This window comes from Acanthochromis polyacanthus, chromosome 11 (genome assembly GCF_021347895.1).
Source record: "Acanthochromis polyacanthus isolate Apoly-LR-REF ecotype Palm Island chromosome 11, KAUST_Apoly_ChrSc, whole genome shotgun sequence".
Taxonomy (NCBI): domain Eukaryota; kingdom Metazoa; phylum Chordata; class Actinopteri; family Pomacentridae; genus Acanthochromis; species Acanthochromis polyacanthus.
This window is the reverse complement of record NC_067123.1, coordinates 40,090,552-40,112,915: the sequence shown is the minus strand read 5'-3', so window position 1 is coordinate 40,112,915 and position 22,364 is coordinate 40,090,552. Positions and strand designations below refer to the sequence as shown.

The following is a 22,364-nucleotide window of genomic DNA, read 5'->3' as shown; positions in this document are numbered from 1 at the left end:
TTTGTGTCCTGCAGCTTGTGAGCCATTAACAAGCTGCTCTCATTCACAGAACATCAGAAACTGCTGTTTTATCAAAGCTGATGATGCCTCAAAGACGTACACAATGTGTCCTTGGTGCCACCTGCATCAATACTTGATGCTGACGGATATATGCGACTTTTTCCATGTTAATACACACTCATAAGGTGTTGGTAACCTAATTCACAGACTTTCATCCAGCAGACTGAGGATTGTGTCCTTTGAGTTTTATTGTCTCACTTGTTTCATTATTTTTCCAAAGTCAGTTTGGTTTCATTGACTCTTTGCTTTTTGGTGTGATGCAATCTAGTTTTTTGGTCCTTGCAAAAAACGACTGCAGCTTTCTGTCTGAGCTGCAGTCGTCTGATGGACTTTTTAGGGAGTCCTGTAAAGACACCGTTAGAATAATCTAGTCTGCTAAAGATAAATGCATGGACCGGTTTTTCTAAATCCTGCTGAGATATTAGTCCTTTAATTCTCGGTATATTCTAAGGTGATAGTAGGCTGATTTTGTGATGGTCTTAATGTGGCTGAAATTGAGGTCTGAGTCAATGACGACACCAAGGTTTCTGGTTTGGTTTGGACATTTCATTGTAAGAGACTGAACCTGAGCAGTAACCTTTAACTTTTTCTTTTTTAGCTCCAAAACAAGTATTTCAGTTTTTTCTTGATATAACTGAAGAAAATTCTGCCACATCCACTCACTGATTTGCTGGATGCATCTACTGAGTGTTTGCATGGGACAGTAATCTCTTGGTGATATGGAGATGTAAATGTGTCTGTCATCTGCATAGCTATGGTCATTTATTTTGCTATTTTACATTATCTGACCCAAAGGGTGCATGGAGATGTTGAATAGCAGAGGCCCCAAAATGGATCCCTGAGGTGCTCCACGTACTATTTTCATCTGCTCAGAAAAGAAGCTTATGGTGCATATATGTATCTGTAACTATTCGAGTTTGTGGAGAATTTATAAGAAACTTAATTCAAAATATAAGTAGAATTTCTTTTAGTCAGAGCTGTAAGGGAACATCACAAAACCCATTTAAAACCTCGACCAGCTAGAGGTGTTTGAAGCTCCACCAAGAAGTCAAAAGAAAAGGCTTTAATTTCAAAATGAGTACGAGAGCTCCTCTTTCTCGATTGCAAGAGCTGGTCTTCAGAGGGTAATTAAGACTACCACACATCAGAAATGTGTAGAAAACAGAGTAGAGCTGATTCCTGCTGTGGCTCAGGATGGGCTGAACACCAGCATGAGAACAGCAAGGAATATACTGAAAGAGAAAAATGTACAGGAACATGAAACTCCTGGCCGTCATAAGTAGTTGTAATTAATACGCAGGGGAACGGCCACGCTTGCTCTGCCCTCAGAGCAGGAGGTTCAAAGCTCCTGAGGATGTGCACTGTACTCTGCTTTGTGGGTTAGCTGACCTAAATGGATGTTGATTGATCGTAGTGTGGACTCCCGACTGCTTCCCTGCTCATCTAACACCCGTCTGCTGCTGCATTTCTACATCTCCTCATCGTACTCTCCATCCGCTTTCAGTCTATTCTGCTACTACTGTATATTTCTTCCTTTTCCGCTTCTCTCCTCTTATGAAATGTGGCTTTGTTGCAGAGAGACTGTCAGGGGTGGTTATTTCCCCCATTTAGCCTCATAAATCAGGGTATCCACGAGCACACAGAGCAGCACATGCACAACAGAAATGACCACAAATACAGCAGAGCCTTAGCGTAGCTGCTGCTGTTCACATGTAGATTTAAAGCATTTGCGTGTGCGTGGTTTGATAGTTTCTGCAGGGTTTTATTTGCAGCTGCAGGTGTTCCAGTGCTCCAGGTCTGGTGCATCTCTTTGTAGCAGAATACTGATTGATGATCAATCATGCATTAGCAGCCTTCACACAAGCACAGGGAGAAAAAATCCATCTCACCAGCACTGCAGCACGCTAAATTCACAATATGCTCCAGAATTCACCTCACAAGCCTCCTCCCCATGTTTGTGTAGGATGCGTTTTGTTTTTCCAACAACAGCTTAATTCACATGCAGGTTCTGACACATTCACAGCTGGTCGTTTTAGATTTCCCATCATTACATTTACAGCCCAACTACAAAAACGCAAAAAAAATCACATCCGTCTTACATAGGAATGCTGAATTCTTACATTTAATGTTCTGCGGTTTGAATTAATAACCATAGAGGTTTTCCTTTTCAGCTCAGTTCATTTTTAACTATTTATATCTGGGATTTCAGCCTCGGAGTTGCACCAAAATTTGAAGTGAAATCTTCCTTTCAGCAGCATTGCAGAAGTCAGAGGATGTTCTTACAGATGCCAGGTAAATTTGCAAAGAAATTTTCACATTCACAGTTTAATTTTAGTGAATGTTCTCACACAAATGAAACCATTAAAGCTAATCTTGGCACTGCAAGGTGGTACAGGGCGTCCAAACAGAGGTGCTGTCAGCAGTCTTTAACCATTCATTTTTAAATCAGCTGGAGTATAAAGTGCTCAATGGGGAGATGGCATGGTTTACAGGCAGTTCAGACAGAAGTGGTTGTTACAATTATGTCCCTTTTTAAAAATCTGCTGTGAATCATCATTACGGTTTGGTGTTAACTTCTTGTTCAGGCTGAGAGCTCGTTGCCACTGTTAGCTGGCTGCCGGATGTGCACGTTTCCGGCTCGCCCACTGAGAGTGCTGGCAGTGTTTGGTTCTGCCACTTTGTTCCAGTTCTTGGCTGGAATATTCTAGTGAACTGGTTGGAATTACAGGTGGGAAACTCAGGTTGTAATGTAGAGAACAGGATTTGTAATCTAAAAATTGCCTGTTTGAGGCCAGATGCTAGCATCTTTTTCTCACTCACTTTGTAGATTCTTCACTTAAATAAATGAAAGTTGAACTACCTGACAGAACACTTTGTTCCACTCCAAAAATGAGTTAAAACAAGATAAACATTAGATTGTTGCATAACTTACCCACTCAGATGTTAGAAATGGTGCTGGTATTTTTGCTGTCTTCAACTTACGTTGAACTTCTGTTCCTTTGGTGCGACTTAAGTCGATTTTCACCAGAAGTTGGAACTCTGAAAATGTAAACAAAGCCGTTACATTTGCCTCACGATATCCATCAATTTGCATATTTGTAGAACTACAGTACAAGCAGTCATTAGCTCACACTGAAACACAACTCTATAATAAAATACTGGTGGAAAAGTAAACCAAACCCTGACACGTTCAAGTATCTGCTTTAATCTCTGATGATTGTCGAGACAGTTGTGCGACTTAGTCCAAGTTTGTCTGTGTTTCTCCCTGCTCCTTTTTATTCTGTCTAATTTCACTTCCATGGAGACGGCTTTCCTTTCCTTCAAAGCATCAGAAGAGTCTGACTTACGCTGGGAGCCATAATGAAGTTGGAAAATGTAGCATTATTCAATGTGGTGGGAAATGTAAACAAAGCCGTCTTAGAATGCCATGTGACGACGTTTTCATCGGCTCCACTCTCCAACTAGTTCCACTGAAATAATTCTGATGTAACACCGTACATTAAACCAGTGGTTCTCAACCCTGTTCCTCATTACCCCATGTCCTGCATGTTTTAGATGCTTCCCTGCTCCAACACACCTGACTCAAATGATCAGCTCGTCATCAGGCTTCTGCAGAGGCTTGCTGACGAGCCGATCATTTGAGTCAGGTGTGTTGGAGCAGGGAAGCATCTAAAACATGCAGGACATGGGGTCCTGAGGAACAGGGTTGAGAACCACTGCATTAAACCAAGGACTGGCCAGTAATCGGTTCCAACGTGACGGCAAAACGATGTAAGTTGAGGACGTCGTAAACCGAGGACTTCCTGTACTATATGTCCACTTCCTGAATGAAAACTCTGACTGGGATGCTTGGATAGGCTGATGGCATGTGTGCTCAGGATCAGTCACTTTCATTGTCTTTATGAGCTGTCCTGCATTCTGGCAGTGCTGCGTTGCGTTTGGAGAGATGGCCGCTGCATTGTTCATTCCTCATTCACATAAGTTCAGGTCTTGGCTACTTTGGGCAAATTAGAGACCAGTGTGATGTACGGTATCTGGAAACTTCTGGAAAACATTTAGACTAACTTTAATCGATCAAATGAAGGCTGATTTAACAGCTGCATGGATATTTCTTGCCTCAAATGTTTTCATAGTTACGTCTAAAAACACCTCTGTGGACAATCAGCCCAGCCTGCCTCCAGGAAACAGCCACATGCTTGAATATGTGCTCCATTCTGAGACCATTTGGTAAATCTGTACACTCAGCTCCAACTAAGTTGTACTGAGGCAACGTAACACCATAGACTGTATATAAAGATGGACGTAGCATCTGGCTCCAGAATTGAAGTCAACCCGGAAGTGTCAAAAACTTGCAATATCACGCCGTCCGTTAGGGTTGGCTCAAAAAGCTTTTGCTCCATAGACCCCAATTCATTTTTGGAAAAAATAAAATCTGATAGACTGATGTTCTACAGCTCAGGATTTTTTTCCCGTTAGTTTTCATGGTCAAAATGAGAGATCAGGTGGCCGATCTTAAAATAAATCAATACTGAATTTTGAATAAATCGTTCAAGTTGGCAGAGCCAGGGGGCGTGTCTATACTTGATAGACAGCAACAGAAGCCTCTGCGGTAAAATGTGGGCGGGATAAGAGAGTCCTCAGCCAATCCTGCCCCTAGTTGCTCTCCGGTCCAGTCTGTTTGATGACGCTTTTTACGTCACTGGCTCCAAAAAATCCAAAACGGCGACCAGGAAGTAGCAAAATCCGGGCTTCATTTTCTCGGTGTTGAAACCAACGGGTGACGTCACGGTTAGTTCACGCCTGCGTAACACTAGAATTTCCCATCACTACAGCCACTACATCTCCATGCTAACACCACCTCTTCCACGAGGAGGCATGGATGTAATCTGCTTTGTTTCATTTCCAGTGTAACTATAGTTCACCAGCCATTATATGTATGGAACAAAATCTGCACACAGTTAAAATAACTTCACAAAACATCCAGAGGAAATAATGCAGCTCTTGAGCATGAGCTGTGTGAAGGAGGATATCTGTTGTTGTTTGTCTTCTTTATTTTGTTGTGAAAGAGCATATCTGTTTACAGCTGTTGGATTTCTCTGCTGTGTGCTGTCTCTTATCCCCACTGGATCTCAAAGACTATATTATTGTCATTTTTATTGAATAAAAGTATTAGTAAAACATACTTGATGTCACCTTGAACAGCTTTGGGTGCCGTCACATCACCTCTGACTGAAAGATGGAAAAAAACAACAACATAAAAATGGGAAATCTTTTCAGATTTTTGGGCCATGTTTAGTTGTTTCCTTTTGTTGCGTTTCATTCAATGGATGTTCGGCAAGTACACAATGTACCGGTTCATTGAAAGCCTCATATTTCTCAGGATTTTTTCTTCTGGCTCACAATAGGCCCCGAAGGAGTGACCGTGTACGAATGTTCCACATACAGCTAAATGAGTCAGTCTTTGCTACCTTTTTAGACAGAAAGCTGCATTTTTCTGCTGTTTCTGACAGTTTGATTACGTAGAAAGTGTTTTGTGTTTGAGTAGATGGCACCAGAATTGTCCAGAAATTTGCAATTCTTATGATTTTGGTGATTTTCTTTTGACTCAGGCTAAAATCTGTACGGGCAAAACTTCACCTGTGCAGGACAAAGCCCCGTTTCTGTGCAGCCAGTTTCTGGAAGTCAAGAAAGATGCACATTCAAAGTGATTTTTGGAGAGGTGCATTAGCGCGTTCTCGGGTTAAATTACCTTTATTTTCCCCCAGTCACAGCTCGTCAGATCAGAAGAAGCCGTTACCTCGTAGTGGCTTTGAAGACGGGTTCAGAGCTTTTTGGAAACCAACATTTCTGCTGCGTGAACAGGCTGCTGGGAGGAAGCAAATCTTTGGAGAAGTTTCTGCTCTCCTCACCACACAAACGCTCTGAGGCACACGTGCTCACTTTAATCAATACACAGAAGATAATCTTGTCCTTTGAAAAGATAAGACAACATAAAACAAGATGAGAGTTTAACGACGCCGACGGGAAAGTGGGTCACCGCAGCAGCTACCAGCCAGATTTTGAAGAAAATATAACAGCTGGAACATGGTGAAGATCGGAGGAAAAGATAACGAGCAGCCTTTATCATCATTAATCAAACTGACAGTATCAGCCGAAAACAGATTTTACTCACCAAAGAAAAGTCTTTCCTTTTCTTTACGCTGTGTTTACAGAGTTTGCTTTATCGTAAGAAAAAGCGTGACTAAACTCGGCAGCGGTGAGATTGCTGCATGGCTGATGGTGTCATGATTCACTTTTACTCCCAAATGTGGTTTTAAAGGTCTCTCAGCAGCAAGCGGACACACATCTGAATAGTATGTGGACGGCCTTGGTTAAGGCAGTTACCGTTTCCTCCAAATGAACGTCCAGCCAGCGAGGGCGGCGGTGATGCCAGCACCTTACCGGCCGCCTGGCTCGGCTGTTTGCCAGCCTGCAGCCCTCACACTGCCTCACAGTCTCCATGTATCCAAGGCTGAGGAGTGTCAACAGCCCGGGTCTGCACACACATCCCAGCCAAGGCCTGCAACATGACTAATGGCTCTTATTCAGACTGTGTAGCATAACAGGTATGATTCACATGTAGGCTTTCATCTAGAGAGGCTCTGATGCTGGACACAGAAGCACCGCTATGATGAAGTGATTTTCCTGTATTTGAGTCCCGCTGCATGAATAATATGTCGTGCAATCGCAGGCAGGCAGTGAGACTGTTGGATGAGTGGAAGGAGACAGTCAGAATCTAGGATCCAGCTTTTTGGAATCGAAATTTCAAAAGAAAAAGCTGTTTTTTTTTGCTTTACTTGATTTTCATAATGAAATATTTGCTTTTAAGATAAGATAGACTTTATTGATCTCACAAAGGAGAAATTTAGTGTTACAGAGCTCTTAGGAACAAAAAAAAGAGGAGTGCAAAAGTCACGAAAGTGCAAGAACAAGATAATAAATATTGCACATAATAACAACTACACAGTAGTGTTCTATAGTCTGATGGCAGTGGGGATGAAGGACCTGTGGTAGCGCTCCTTCTTGCACTGAGGGTGTCTGAGTCTCCTGCTAAAGGAGCTGCTCAGCTCCACTACAGTCCGGTGCAGTAGGTGGGAGCTGTTGTCCATGATGGATGAGAGCTTGGTCAACATCCTCCTCCTTTTGTGACACTGATAAGATGTATTACCCAAGAATCTCCACTTCAGATTTTAGGTGTCCAGGTGTTCGTTAAGACACTTGATTTGCTGTCATTCCCTGTGTTGGGGGGGTGGGGGCCGGTCAGGTTCTTCTAAACCAGGGGTGTCCAACATGAGGCCCGTGGTCCAAAAGTGGTCCTCCAGAGGGTCCAATCCGGCCCTCAAAGTGTAAAAGTTACAGAGAAGACATTAAGTGCAGATTGTAAATTAGTAAAACTATAAATTTAAAATCATTTCTGGACCATGACAAGTTGTTTGGATCAGAAAGTAAAATACTAGATTGTTCTTTGTTCTTTTGTCATTTTGTGTCTCGTTTTTGTAATATTTTGTCTGGTTTTTGTTTAACTTTTGTCGTTTGTCTCATGTTTTTGTTGTCTTGTGTTTCCTTTTTGTATCGCTTGTATTTTGTGTCATATGTTTGTTGTTTTGTGTTTTGCTTTATTCATCGTTTTTGTCCATTTCTTTGTCACTTTGTAACTTTTTTGTCAAATTTATCTCTTTTTTTGTTTTGTGTTTGTGTCTTGATCATTTTGTGTCTCATTTTTGTAATATTTTGTCTTGTTTTTGGTCTTTTTTTGGTCTGACTTCTGTCATTTTTATCGTAAAGTAAAATCCCATACCGTTCACCTCCAGGTGACTAAATGTTGTGTTTCTTTGTGGACGCTCTGATCTGGAAGTTGTAATGTGGAAATGATAAACTGAGGCATAAAACTGTTGAGGTTTTACTTATTTTTCTTAAGACATTTCAGATTCTTCATGATGTTTTACAAAAAGATAATTCATTAAATGTGAATATTTTCAGAATGCACTTTTTTTTTGCACTAGAACAAAGGAAACATCTGGAGTTGTGCTTATTTATAGGTTAATATACTGTTATTTAACTGGAGCTCAAACTGGACTGAATGTGGAACCTGAACTAAGATGAGTTTGACACCGTTATTCTAAACTGAGCTTTTCTTCATGACCCTTTTTTTTACACAGCAGTGGAGTTGCACTGAAACTGGAAATCCCTCCGCTGCTAAAATACTGCATTATGCTGCCACACAGCATAAACAGCCCACTATCCAAAACAAACCTCGTTAAACAGTGATGGAGCTGATGATTTCCTCAAGGTGAGCGCTGTAAAATCTATTCAAACACATTCCTCAGCCTTAGTAAAGTGAGAAATGGCCGCAGACTGTTTCTCATTTTGGTCGTCTGTGCTGTTAATGCACAAGAAAATGATTCGCTCACACCTTTGTACCACATCCAGCCTGCGTCTGTTTATCTTCTGGGATTCTTGGAGCGATTCGGAGTGATAAAGTACTCATACATATTGCATGCAGAGTGCAGTACAAGTTTTTTGAGCCTTGGGATCATTGTGTACATATCAAACCCATGTACTTCGGCTTTACTCAACAATTAATGAGATTCTGAGATGCTGCAGAAAAAGGCAGCGCAACTTACTGTAATGCTGTAGTATTTTAAAAACGGCTGTACACTTTTACAGACTCATTTGTTTCTGTATTACAAGAGCTTTGACATCCTTTAAATCGGGAGCGGGAGATGGAAGGCGCTGTTTTCTCCTAACTAAGGAAATGACATCTTTGGTAGCTGCTTGTTTTCTGGCGTTCATTTTATTCAGTGACCCTGAAATGCAGAAAAACATTAGCAGGAGAGAGACGGAGCAGAGCAGAGGCGTTTTAAATGCTTCATCCTGGCATTTCTGCGTGTGTGGAGGAACTTTAAAGAAAAGTACAGCTTTGAATGCCAGTGTCAGTGTGTCACCGAGGTCTGGAGGAAGTTTCTTTTGGCTGGCAGCGTATCACACGGTAGTAAGACGGGTTTACTGGATGCATCATCTTTGCTCTTAATCACTGCAGCTCCATCAGTGTTTGATGAAATCCTTCCATGAATAACTGCTGCAGCAGGAGAGGACTGTATAGACACTCTAAGCTGCATTTGAAGGATTTTAGACATCGACTCCAGCTTCTGCTGCTCGATCCCTTTCAGAAAGACACTCGGATCTTTTGGAAGCTGTAATTTCTTTTCGTGATCCCCCAACATTCTTCCTTTTCATGAATGATGATTTACTTTAGTGGCTGGGATCACATTTTCCCAGTTACAGTAGAATTAATGAGCAGAATTATCGATACGTTATCACCAAATGTCTAAGTCAGTGGAAGTTTTAAGCTCAAAACAGACACGACTGTTTTAGAAAAATGCTAAAATCACTGAGGTGAGGTAACCAGAGGGAAAGATGGCGACACCCAAAAATGAAAATTGAACACGGGTCAATTTCTGGATTAGCCAAGCCGCGCTAGACCCAGCTCTGAAGACACAAGGATCTAGTTACCCTCGGCAGGGAGGGAGGCGGGCTAAAAGGTTGTCTATCAAATCACTCTGCAGCAATTGGGTAGGTATACAACCAATCAGCGCAACGAGTAGGCTGACGGAGTTCCTAGAGCGCCGGAAATCAGAGGATGCGGGAGTTCAGTGAAGCCTTATTTATACAGTCAATGGGTGAAGCTCAAGTATATTACAGACATGTTAACAGAAAGATTATTCAGAGTCGGTGCTAATGGAGCTCAACGACTGTTGTCGTTTTTGTTGTCGACCCTGGCAGAGAATTAAATTCGTTGCCGTGGGTTGTCTAGCGCGGCTAGGCTAGTTGTTTCCGGTTGTTTCTGTCAGAATCGTCGCGCCTCTGTCGTCACTTAGTTACGCCCGCCTTCTGACTCTACACTTCATGGTGATTGGTCCGGCCAGTTTTAGGAGCATCCAGCCTCGAGCCTTATGGAGGGTAACTAGACCCACCCTGGCAGAGAATTAAATTCGTTGCCGTGGGTTGTCTAGCGCGGCTAGGCTATTTCTGGATTGTATTTAACATGACCTACTTAATGCTGTGTGTCCACTAGATGTTTCTCCTACATGTAAACGCACCACATCTGAATACTTGAGACCAGCAGTATTTTACTTCAATTATTTCTGCTTCGACTTGCTTACATTTCTGAGGGAAATACAGCACTTTTTAAATAGTCTGCTTCTTCTATGGTGGCTTCGGTTACTTTACAGCAGATTAGGACTTTATCCCAACATACTGAATCATGACAAAAAAATCATTTTTGTGCGATAAGTGAAGTCATGGAAGGAAAATCAGCTCCGCTGCTCACTCCCACCACCCATCAGAAACTTTCAAAATCCTTCTAAAAACCCATTTGTTTGAACTGGCTTTTGCTTAATGTGTCTGCTTATCTGTCTGTCTTGTAAAGCGTCTCTGAGTGTCCTAAAAAGTGCTGTATAAATTTGATGTATTATTATTATTATAGTCTGGTACAGTGTATGATACTTTGACATGTAAGAGAGTATTTTTATTGTGATATGGCTACTTTCATTCCTACAATAAATCTCTTCTCTTCAATATAGTATTTTTTTTTTGTTCTCTAAAAGCAGTGATTTTGTCAAAGTATATTTATTTTGAGGTATTTTACTTTGCCGGAATTTAAATTGAGAGAGAAAATAAAATGATCTCCATTACATACAGAGATTGACGTCGAAGTGAAGCAAAAATAAAGAACAGCCAGGATTTAAATCTGAATGCCAGTCACGTTCAGCTGAGACGAACCAGGGGACAAGTTCAACTTAAAGTCTGTGGAAGGTGATGGCTTCATTATACAGTGAGGCTTTGTTTATCCACACATATGGAGGCTGCAAAAAAAAAAAAAATCTGCGTGCAGACTGCACATGGACATGCAGGCGAGTTAATTAAGAGCAGCTCAGTAACAGCCAGCAGCAGGTAGCACGTTAACGCTTTGTGTCAAACAAACCACGGCTTTTTGAGTTTGCTACATTTAAACATCAAGATTTTCATTTCTCCTGCAAATATGTATCAGATCACAGTATTGATTATCTTTCAGCTTGATTATTTCCAATCGATACGATGTTGGAACAGACCGGAGAGCACGTCCACTCTTTAAATGTCAAATATGAATAACAGTGAGTTGATGGATTCACAGTTAGTGATTTTTCCTCAAAGGAAATAGTTTAGTTCAGAGTACAGTCACTTAAAAACCCACACAATAAACACTGTGAGCAACTATAAGTTCAGGGGTGTCCAACATGAGGCCCGTGGTCCAAAAGTGGTCCTCCAGAGGGTCCAATCCGGTCCTCAAAGTGTAAAAATTACAGAGAAGACATTAACTGCAGATAGTAAATTAGTAAAACTATAAATTTAGAATCATTTCTAGACCATGACAAGCTGTTTGGATCAGAAAGTAAAATACTAGATTGTTCTTTTGTCGTTTTGTGTCTCATTTTTGTAATATTTTGTCTGGTTTTTTTGGGGACTTTTCTTGTCTTACTTTTGTCGTTTGTCTCGTGTTTTTGTTTTTACCTCTCCTTTGTGTCATTTTGTGTATTTTTTGTCTCGCCTGTGTTCTTTGCTTGCTTTTTGTCATTTTGTTGCTGGTTTTGTCATTTTTGGTCTTATTTGTAACATTTTTTGTCTCAGTTGTTCGTCTTTTTTGTCTCTTTTTGCTTCATTTTTTTTCTGTTTGTGTTTCCTTTTTGTCTCATTTTTGTCATTTTGTGTTTTGCTTCATTCGTTCTTTTGTAGTTTGTGTCGTTTGTCCATTTTTTGTCAATTTGTGATTTTTTTTGGGTCAAATGTCTTGTCTCTTTTTTTTGTCTTATTTCATGTTGTTTGTCTCTTTTTTGGTCATTTTGCATCTCATTTGTAATTTTTGGTCTCATTTTTGTATTTTTTTGTATTTTTTTTGTCTGACCTTAAGTGTGAACATTTTGAGAATGTATTATTTGCACTATAAAAAAATGAAGAATTTGGAGTTGTCGTTATTCTTTAGCTTGTTGTGCGCTGGTTTTACTGGTTCGACCCACTTGAGATGAACTAAAATGAGTTTGACACCCCTGATGTAAAGTAAAGCACCTCATGTTCAGAGCACCCACAGGAATCAATACTCTCTTTTTTGGTGTTTTAATGAGTTTTTCTGCAGTTTAATTTTGTTACCCAGGTGTACAAGGCGCCGTGCTCCTCTTCAGACTTAGACCCTTCTAATATTTGGAAAATCATCAATGAATTTAAAACATTTTCATTTTGATTTAGACAGCATCTCCACTGATCCAACAATAATCACGCTGCAGTTTTTGCCTTCCACTCCTTATCTGTTAACTTTTGTCCTGTTTAATCCTGAATGTCGGTGAGATTTCCCTGTTAGGAAGGTAAACAGCGTTAGGAGAATGTGCAGTTTCTTCCTTTTGGTGTTTTCAGACTTGTGGGAGCAATAAGTGCAGGGATGAGTAGGTGTAGTGTGTCACTTATTTGCATTGTTTACTGTGGAATAAGCACTTCGTAACGCCCACATAAATCAAGCGTCCCACTTGAGATGGATAAATACACAACAGAGACGGATAAGACACTCTGAGACTCGTTTTCTGCTTAGAGAAGATGTATAAGAGCTGACAGTTTTTATCTCCTCTCTTCTGTCCTCTCCAGGGTCTCCTCTGCTCATCAGGTGAAGCACTGTGAGCCGCCTACCCCCCCACCACCACCACCTTCCCCTCCTCACCCCCCATCCCTCCTCACCCCAAGAGACGTCACCCACTGTCCCCCCAAAACCCCGCTCACCCGCCTCACCTGCCAAAAAACCCCCATCCGACAGCTGCCACTGGCCCTCCTTTTACCCCATGGTGGCCCCAAGGCCCGCCCTCTCACTGCTATTGGCTGTCCTGGCCTGCACGGGGCCCGCGCGCCCCTCGCCCCCCCTACTGCTCCGGCCCCGGGAGAGAGAGAGGGACTCGGGTGGCGTCAACATCGCCGTAGTCCACTCGGGCTCCTCCCTGCTCCCGGAGACGGCGGTAGTGGGAGGCGCGGGGGTCGGCGAGCCAGGGCTGGGGTCCGGTCTGGGAAACGGTCCGGGTGGAGGAGGAGGAGGAGGAGGAGGAGGAGAAAGAGAAAGAGGAGGAGGAGACAGGGGGAGGGGAGTAACGGATACAGCTTCGTTGGCAGGAGCGGCTGCTATGGCCTCCTTCTCCTCCTCCCCGGCCTACCTGTCGCTGGCGGCGCTCGTGGGGGAGACGGTGATGACGCCGTCGGGACAGGCCAACGTCATCTACCTGGCTGTGAACGAGAGCAGCCCGGGCACCCTGCTGCTGCAGCTGTGTGAGCTACTGGCCACCACACCCCTGCAGGTATCCCCCCAGCACCACCCTCACTGACACATACACCCTCTGATGACCCAAACCCCCCCACCAGACACAACAGTACCACCACCCACAGGGACATGAAGAACGTTCATCATATTGGTTCTATGTGGTGTTCTGCTGGAAGATCTAATATTTTGGTGTCCATGTTGATGAGTCTTAGGACTTTTAAAGTCCATAGGATAAATCTTGCATACATTTTTATTAAAAGTAAAAAAAAAAAAAGTTTTTATGTTCATTGTGATCGTACCTTTACAAATTATTTATTATGGAAACAATCACTTATTAATAAAAAATGACTGGATTTCACTCAAATATCAACTAAATAACCGTCTGAATTTAACACCAACCACCTTCTAATGAGCTAAACAATAATAAAATGAGCTGATTCAGAAACAGTTTGGATTTTGTTCTTTATATTAAGTTGAGATAATCATGACAGATATTTGTTTTAGGGCAATATATCAAATTTTATATGGAAAGCAACAAATTAAATCACTTTCCACTAAGTTCCCCGTTCCAAAAACTCCTCTCCAGGAAGTGTGTTAATTCCAGATCACATGACCTGCTCCACATGATGTCATTTCCTCCTGAAGAAAAGACTAGAAGACTCCAAGGCTTTCTGACTTATTTCATATAAAGTAGTCAACAGGTTTCCTACAATATCTTTAGAAATAACTTTACATTTTACCCAGTTGTATGTATAATATTTAGAAGAATCTTTCTCTAAAATGCCATGTGGTGTTTGGTTATAGGCGGCCATGTTGGTTTTAGGCCTGAAAACAGCAAAAATGTCGACTATGATACAAAAAGTCCCATAGTTATATACTGACCCTGAACATTGTCCCAGAGCAAACTCCCTCACACAAATGGCAATTCCAAATGTCACTGGCCTCCTCCTTCTGGTAAATGCACCTGACCACATCACAAAAACATTAAACTATCAGGAACATCTAGAGGAACTTGACAATCGCCCAAGCCGTTATTTAACCTCCAAACTTCCTAGACCCCAGGTTTCTCGACAGCGCTCAGCGTAACGGGCCGTTACACTGTCAGTTTAAAAGATTACGCTGTGATTAGGGCCGCTACGCTGTTATTTTGACAGATAACGCCATGTGCGTTTGTTTTTATTGACTGAGTGCCTATTTAGGTTAATTTATGTCTCCCCACCTCAGCCGTACTTTCCTGTCGATTGACCCGTTCCCGTCTAAGATTAAGAGTCGCTTCCAATCTCGGGGTTACAATTAGCATGTCTCGGTTGTTTCCGTGATGCCATGTATGGTGAATAGTGACCTAAATCACGAGCATTTGGAGCATCTGCGTGACGCTCATTGGCTGACATCTGGGCCGGCTGCTCGCAAGATTTAATGAAGGCTACTGCGTGTGCGGGAGGACCTGCCGTTACGCTGTAAAAAAAATCCTGGTGAGAACCCTGGACCCCATTCTGATCAAGCATCAACAGGATGCAGTGGAACAAGCTGTATTCCCAGAGGCTCCACTGCACAACCCAGAGCACCCAAAGGATCCTCTGCAAACATCCTGGTGCCAGAATCCATGGGACACCCTGTTTTAGACCATCTAAGGGGGTTCAATACAATATGAGGCAGGTGGTCATCATGTTCTGCCTAAAAACCAGTTCAGAAATCCTTCTACAATGTGGTACAGTGCAAAAAAAGAATTCTGGGATGAACCCATACTGTTAAACGTACAAAAAAACATTTCTGTTCTGCTATTGTACCCTAGCCGCGCTAGTCAACCCACGGCAACGAATTTAATTCTCTGCCAGGGTGGGTCTAGTTACCCTCCATAAGGCTCGAGGCTGGATTCTCCTAAAACTGGCCGGACCAATCACCATGAAGTGTAGAGTCAGAAGGCGGGCTTAACTAAGTGACGACAGAGGCGCGACGATTCTGACAGAAACAACCGGAAACAACTAGCCTAGCCGCGCTAGACAACCCACGGCAACGAATTTAATTCTCTGCCAGGGTCGACAACAAAAACGACAGCAGTCGTTGAGCTCCATTAGCACCGACTCTGAATAATCTTTCTGTTAACATGTCTGTAATATACTTGAGCTTCACCCATTGACTGTATAAATAAGGCTTCACCGAACTCCCGCATCCTCTGATTTCCGGCGCTCTAGGAGCCTATTCGTTGCGCTGATTGGTTGTATGACAACCTTTTAGCCCGCCTCCCTCCCTGTCGAGCGTGCCTAGACCCTTGTGTCTTCAGAACATGGGTCTAGCAGGGTTAGGCTACTGCTATTGTGCATCAGTCTCCATTTTCTTCAGCTCATTCATCCACACAAGGGCCTCTGGATATGCATGTGGGTGAAACTATCGTCAAAGATATACGGCGATGTGTTAACAAATGCAAAGAAAAAGACTGCTAACTTATATGTATGGATACTGGGTTCCAACTTTGAGAAGCTTTTATGAGGAAGGAAGCGCACTCAGTGTACGTTTGATAACAATAATGAGGGTTAATGAGGATTCATAGCATTCAAATGACTGATTTAATGAAATAAATGAGGGTAACTGTGCACATTTCTCGACAGTCTTTCCTCAAAAGCACTTCTATTGTCGCATGGTGACAAAAGAAGCACAAATCCTGCATGAGTTCTCACATCTGCCCATTAGGGACGTTCCTCATGATTAATTCCTCAGTCAGTCAGATGGAAAGTTTAATTTAGACTGGTTGACTGGTCTAAAAGTGAGAACAGAAAACCTTCAGAGTGTGTAGGTATTTACAACTCATTTGAAAATGCTCATCACACTTTAATAATGAAACTGTCGCTTTAAATGCTGTTTGAATATGCGTGCTTCTTATAATTACTGAACAAAAGTAGACTAACAACATTTAAACAGCTCGCAGTAGGGCTGTCCTCAGACATTTCTGACTGATTGATGCCTCCAATCATCCGCTGCCACACCAGTGTTATAAATTTGCATAATTTCCTTGACATGTGCAACCATCAGTTATTGATTAATTAAGTAGAATGTGAGCATGCTTTTATTCAATCATGCACCCATAATGTGGGCGATAAAAAATCTCTCAAGCGGTCCTTACTTCTGCAAGTTAGGAACAGTGCCGCATTCAGGGGTGTCCAACATGAGGCCCGTGGTCCAAAAGTGGTCCTCCAGAGGGTCCAATCCGGCCCTCAAAGTGTAAAAATTACAGAGAAGACATTAACTGCAGATTGTAAATTAGTAAAACTATAAATTTAAAATAATTTCTAGACCATGACGAGTTGTTTTGGTGATAAAGTAAAATATTAGATTGTTCTTTGTTCTTTTGCCATTTTGTGTCTCATTTTTGTAATATTTTCTTATTTTTCTTGTTTTTTTTTCCTCTTTTTTGTGTGACTTTTGTTGTTTGTCTCAAGTCTTTGCTGTTTTGTTTTAAATTTGTTGTTTTTTGTGTATTTTTGTCTCGCTTGTGTTCTTTGTCTACATTTTTGTCGTTTTGTGTCTCGCTTTTGTCGTTTTTGGTCCCTAATTTTTTGTCTCTTTTGCTTTGTTTCATGTCGTTTCTGTCATTTTTGTCATTTTGTGTCTCATTTTTGTAATACTTTATCTTGTTTTTGTTGTTCAGTATTTCCACATTACAACTTCCAGATCAGAATGTCTACAAAGGAACACAACATTTTAGTCATCTGGAACTGATAATATAGTATTTTACTTTATGATCAAAATGACAAAAAAAGACAAAATATTTCAAAGATGAGACATAAAATGACAAAAGCAAGAAACAAAACAACAAAAAATGAGACAAGCAACAGGAAACAAAGCAAAAAAGAGGCAAAAACTTCGACGAAAAAGCGGCAAATCAACAACAAAATGGACAAAATGAGACAAAAAAATCGACAGAAATGATCCAATCAAGACAAAAACTGCCAAAAAGAAGATGCAAAAACACATAAACATGCGACAGATGGCAAAAGTCAGACAAAAAAAGCAGATCAAGCAGATTCTGCATTTCATTCAAAAAAAGACAACAAACTGCAAAAAACAACACAAAAAATTACAAAAATGAGAGACAAACCAACAAAACGAGGAATCTACTATTTTACTTTCCGATTAAACAACTTGTCATGGAATTCTCTTCTCTGCAATTTTTACACTTTGAGGGCCGGATTGGACCCTCTGGAGGACCGCTTTTGGCCCACGGGCCTCATGTTGGACACCCCTGGTTTAAATGTAACTGTTAATTAAGACTGTACCATATTAAAATGTGTAACTGGCTAGTATTTGTTGTGATCAGAGAGTTTGTCATGTTTTTTTTTTAATCTGTGAAATGCATTTGCTCTGTCAGATCATTCATGTACTGTCATGGTTTGGGTCATCAGAAATTACAGACTGCCTTTTCATTCATTCATGTGCACTGTGCAGTCTGCTCATCATTCATTCATTCATTCATTCATAGTGTGGCTTGTGGGTGGGAGAAGAACTTGAGAGCTGCCTGTGATCAAACACAGAGGTAACAAACACTCAGCATGCTGTCCTTCTCATTTATGTTCTCAGCCATTCATTCATTCATTCATTCATTCATTCATTCATTCATTCATTCATCTGGAAGAAGACATTCTGCATGTATCTCTTTATCCAGTCTGTGTCTGCTTGTCTCTTTGTTTTCACATCAGGAAGGGCCTTATTATGAATGTCTTCGATCAGGAATGACATTAACTCTTTTAAACAACACTTGCTGTCTCATTTCCAGGTCCTGTCGGCAACACATTTGCATATCAAATGCTTCCCTGTGAGAATTGGGTTGTCAGCTACACTTAGCTTCAGCTTGCTCCCCTGAATCGCAACAAGAAAACAAGCGTTGAACCATCGTCAAATCACTGTAGGTAGAACTTCATGCGTTTATTCTGAACTCATGAACACGACGGGAGGTCTTTCTTGAAAGCTGAGCTGAGGAGAAACCCTGATTAACGACGCATTCATCGAAAACGTGTCTCTTTCTGCAGCAGTAGGTCAGCATCGGGCCTGTAGGAGCTGAGGCGGACCGTAAGCCAGCAGCTAATCTGTTGTTTCTGTGGTGTGAAGCAGCTTAAGTTGTAGAACACAGACTGTTCTACTGACAGGATGCCAGTCCTCAGCAAGGACTTAACTCTGATTGGATCTCTGTGAGCACTGATTGCCAAGCAGCCCCGTTTCTAAGAACCCCCAAATTTCATTACTTCATTACATCTCTTAAACTCTTTGGAGGGTTTTAGTTTCTCCAGTTGTAAAGAAATTTGTTAACAGGCTGAGAGAATAAAATCTCTTCAGGTTATATTGAATACTGGGAACAGCGTGTCGATGTTCAAACGAGCTGCTTACATGTTCAGCCGTTCATTTAGGATTTGGAAAAGAAACAAGCAGCTTCAGTGAGAAAAAAAAGAGGTGTCACACTGATTAGAGATCAGGAGCTGCACTGATCATAATTTGATCACCAGTTAATAACCAAAAATAACCACAACTCCAAAATTTTCCTTTGTTTTTGTACACAAATGGTCACAATTGAGGAATTACCTTTTTTTTTTTTTTTTGCAAAACATCATGAACAACCTGAAATTTATGAAGAAAAAAATTCAAGTTCATCCACATTCATCCTCAGTTTATCATTTCCACATCACAACTTCCACATCAGAGTGTCTACAAAGAAACACAACATTTAGTCACCTGGACCTGAATGATACAGTGTTTTACTTTGTGATCAAAATGACAAAAGTTAGACAAAAAAGACAAAAAACAGCACAAAATATCACAAAAATGAGACACAAAATGACAAAAGTGAGAAACAAAATGACAACAAAATTAGACAAACGACGGGAAACAAAACAAAAAATAGACAAAAAAGTTGCAAAGCGACAACAAAAATGGATAAAAATCAAAAACGAGACAAAAAATTACATAAATGAAACAATGACGACAAAAAATGCCAAAAACGAGAAAAAATACAACAAAACACGAGACAAACGACAAAAGTAAGACAAAAAAGACGACAAACAATAAAAACAGGATAAAAGTTACAGAAATGACACAGAAAACGGAAGCAAAACAACAAAAGCATGAGACAAGCGAAAAAAGTCAGACAAAAAGAATAAAAAAGCGAGACAAAATATTACAAAAATGAGACACAAAATGACAAAAAGAACAATCTAGTATTTTACTTTCTGATCCAAACAACTTGTCATGTTCTAGAAATGATTTTAAATTTATAGTTTTACTAATTTACAATCTGCAGTTAATGTCTTCTCTGTAATTTTTCCACTCTGAGGGCCGGATTGGACCCTCTGGAGGACCGCTTTTGGCCCACGGGCCTCATGTTGGACAGCCCTGAGTTAAAATCTGGTGAAACGGCGTCTCAGTGAGGCTGATGTAACGATGTTTGAGCTACGTTTCATTGTGCAACCCTGTTTTCCTTCCAGGGTTTGGTGTTTGAGGAAGAGAGACCGCCGCCGCCGAATCGCGCCCCCCTGGCTCCGATGCTGGAGTTCGTCTCGGCCCAGACGGGGGTTCCTGTGGTCGCCGTAGGGGGAGGAGCCAGCCTGGGACGAGAGCCACAGGTACGAATGGATTACCTAACGTTGCATCATCAGCCCTGTTACTTCCATTTGAACTAGAGCAAGAAGAGTCTGTGGCTTTGAGAGTGAAGCACGGATTTAAGAAACGCTGAGCGACGAAATCAAAGTTTCCTCTTGACCTCTGGGAGGCGTTTGTTTTCACTAAGATTAGAGATCCTTAAATTTAACCCTCCTGTTGTCCTCATTTCTGGGTACCAAAAATATTGTTTCCTTGTCTGAAAAAAAAATCCAAAAATTCAGAAAAAAATTACCCAAATTTGCAAAACTTTCAGGAAGAAATTTCCAATAATTCCATAAAAGTTTCCCTTCAAAGTTTTATTTGAAGAAAATCCCCACATTTGGCAAGAAAATTCTTGTAAATATTTTCAAAAAATGAGTAAAAATCTTCCAGAAAATCCTAAAAATATCTTAAGTGATTTAATCTATTTCAGTCAAACTTCGAACATTTTCTTTCAGAACAAACACAAAAAAATCAACCAAAATCCAGCGAATTTCGCTGGATTTTGGTTGATTTTTTTGTGTTTGTTCTGAAAGAAACATTTTTTTTCCACCAAAAAATGTTCAGATTTCCCAAAAATGTTGAAAATGTGAACTTCAGAAGTTTCACTGTGCAAATATATTTCCCCACATTTTCAAACTTTAAAATGACACGAGGGTTATGTGGAGTTAATGTATAAATACACACTTATACAGCTCTGTCTTTAAACAGCAAAACCAGTCACCAAACCTGTGTCAAGGCTAAATGTCAAGGATGCAGAACATCTTGGAGTCCCAGTCAGAGGTGGTCAGACTCGCATTGTGTTCAGATCTCAGCAGGTGTAAATGCAATCTGCACAGCGGGATCATATTCTGAAAAACAAGCATTGTAGCACAGGTCCAAAGATCAAATTATTCTGCCTCTCCCTGTCAGTTCACACCAGCCTGTCAGCAGCTACAGGTAGTAGCTGTAATATTAGCTCGGTAATTAGAAAAAAGAAGAGCCCAGACAGCATCCCTGCCTCCTTTTTGACCTCGAGTGTGCCATGTTTGTTGACCAGTCAGGCAGCCCTGCGCTGCTAATCTGCATAATGAGATAAAAACAGATTGTGGGCGCAATTGAGATGTTGCGTTTTAACACCAGGTGTAAATCCAGGAACCATCCAGATACACGTCACATATTCACACAAGGTGGAAATGGGACACACATGAACATGTTTTACTGAAAATCGTTCTTCTGTTCAATCTGCTCTGTAAAGATTTCTAAAGTCCACAGGTACATGCACATGATACAAGTGCAAAAAACTGTACAGGAAGTCCTCAACTTACATTGGAGTTCCATCTCTGCTGATCTACCTAAGTCGATTTTTGCAATAAGTCGGAACTCTGGTGAAAATCACGATATACGATATCCATCAGTTCTTAAAAAATTCTTGAATACCAACGACTTTCATGCATGTATGAATCATTTTACTATAAGATAACAGAATATTGTAACAGACTAATATTGTTGATGTTTCAGTGTTTATTGTTCAGTTCCAGATTTACCTGATGTCAGTGAACGTGCCATGTTTAGTTAGCTCACCTCTGATTGGCTGAGAGTCAGCAGTAGAGGGAGCTGGGAATGGCGGCTAATTCTGGAGCTAAGTTATGGGGTTTTTCTAGTTCCTCTGGAGCTAAGTTATGGGTTTTTTTCTAGTTCTTCTGGAGCTAAGTTATGGGGTTTTTCTAGTTCTTCTGGAGATAAGTTCTGGGGTTTTTCTAGTTATTCTGGAGCTAAGTTATGGGGTTTTTCTAGTTATTCTGGAGCTAAGTTATGGGGTTTTTCTAGTTCCTCTGGAGCTAAGTTATGGGGTTTTTCTAGTTCTTCTGGAGCTAAGTTATGGGGGGTTTTCTAGTTATTCTGGAGCTAAGTTCTGGGGTTTTTCTAGTTCTTCTGGAGCTAAGTTATGGGGTTTTTCTAGTTCTTCTGGAGCTAAGTTATGGGGGTTTTTCTAGTTATTCTGGAGCTAAGTTATGGGGTTTTTCTAGTTCCTCTGGAGCTAAGTTATGGGGTTTTTCTAGTTCTTCTGGAGCTAAGTTATGGGGGGTTTTCTAGTTATTCTGGAGCTAAGTTCTGGGGTTTTTCTAGTTCTTCTGGAGCTAAGTTATGGGGTTTTTCTAGTTATTCTGGAGCTAAGTTCTGGGGTTTTTCTAGTTCTTCTGGAGCTAAGTTATGGGGTTTTTCTAGTTCTTCTGGAGCTAAGTTCTAGGGTTTTTCTAGTTCTTCTGGAGCTAAGTTCTGGGGTTTTTCTAGTTATTCTGGAGCTAAGTTCTGGGGTTTTTCTAGTTCTTCTGGA

General features: G+C 41.1%; 1 protein-coding gene across 1 annotated transcript in view; it reads left to right on the top strand.

Moving 5' to 3' along the window:
* The window catches only part of grin2da (glutamate receptor, ionotropic, N-methyl D-aspartate 2D, a), a 322,668-nt gene that overhangs the window by 102,132 nt on the left and 198,172 nt on the right, over nucleotides 1–22,364 (top strand). The window contains exons 2-3 of the mRNA XM_051955237.1: nucleotides 12,769–13,463; nucleotides 19,894–20,031. Of these exons, the coding sequence (XP_051811197.1) occupies nucleotides 12,960–13,463; nucleotides 19,894–20,031 (642 nt within the window). The 5' untranslated portion in view covers nucleotides 12,769–12,959. The remainder of the gene's footprint in view (nucleotides 1–12,768; nucleotides 13,464–19,893; nucleotides 20,032–22,364) is intronic.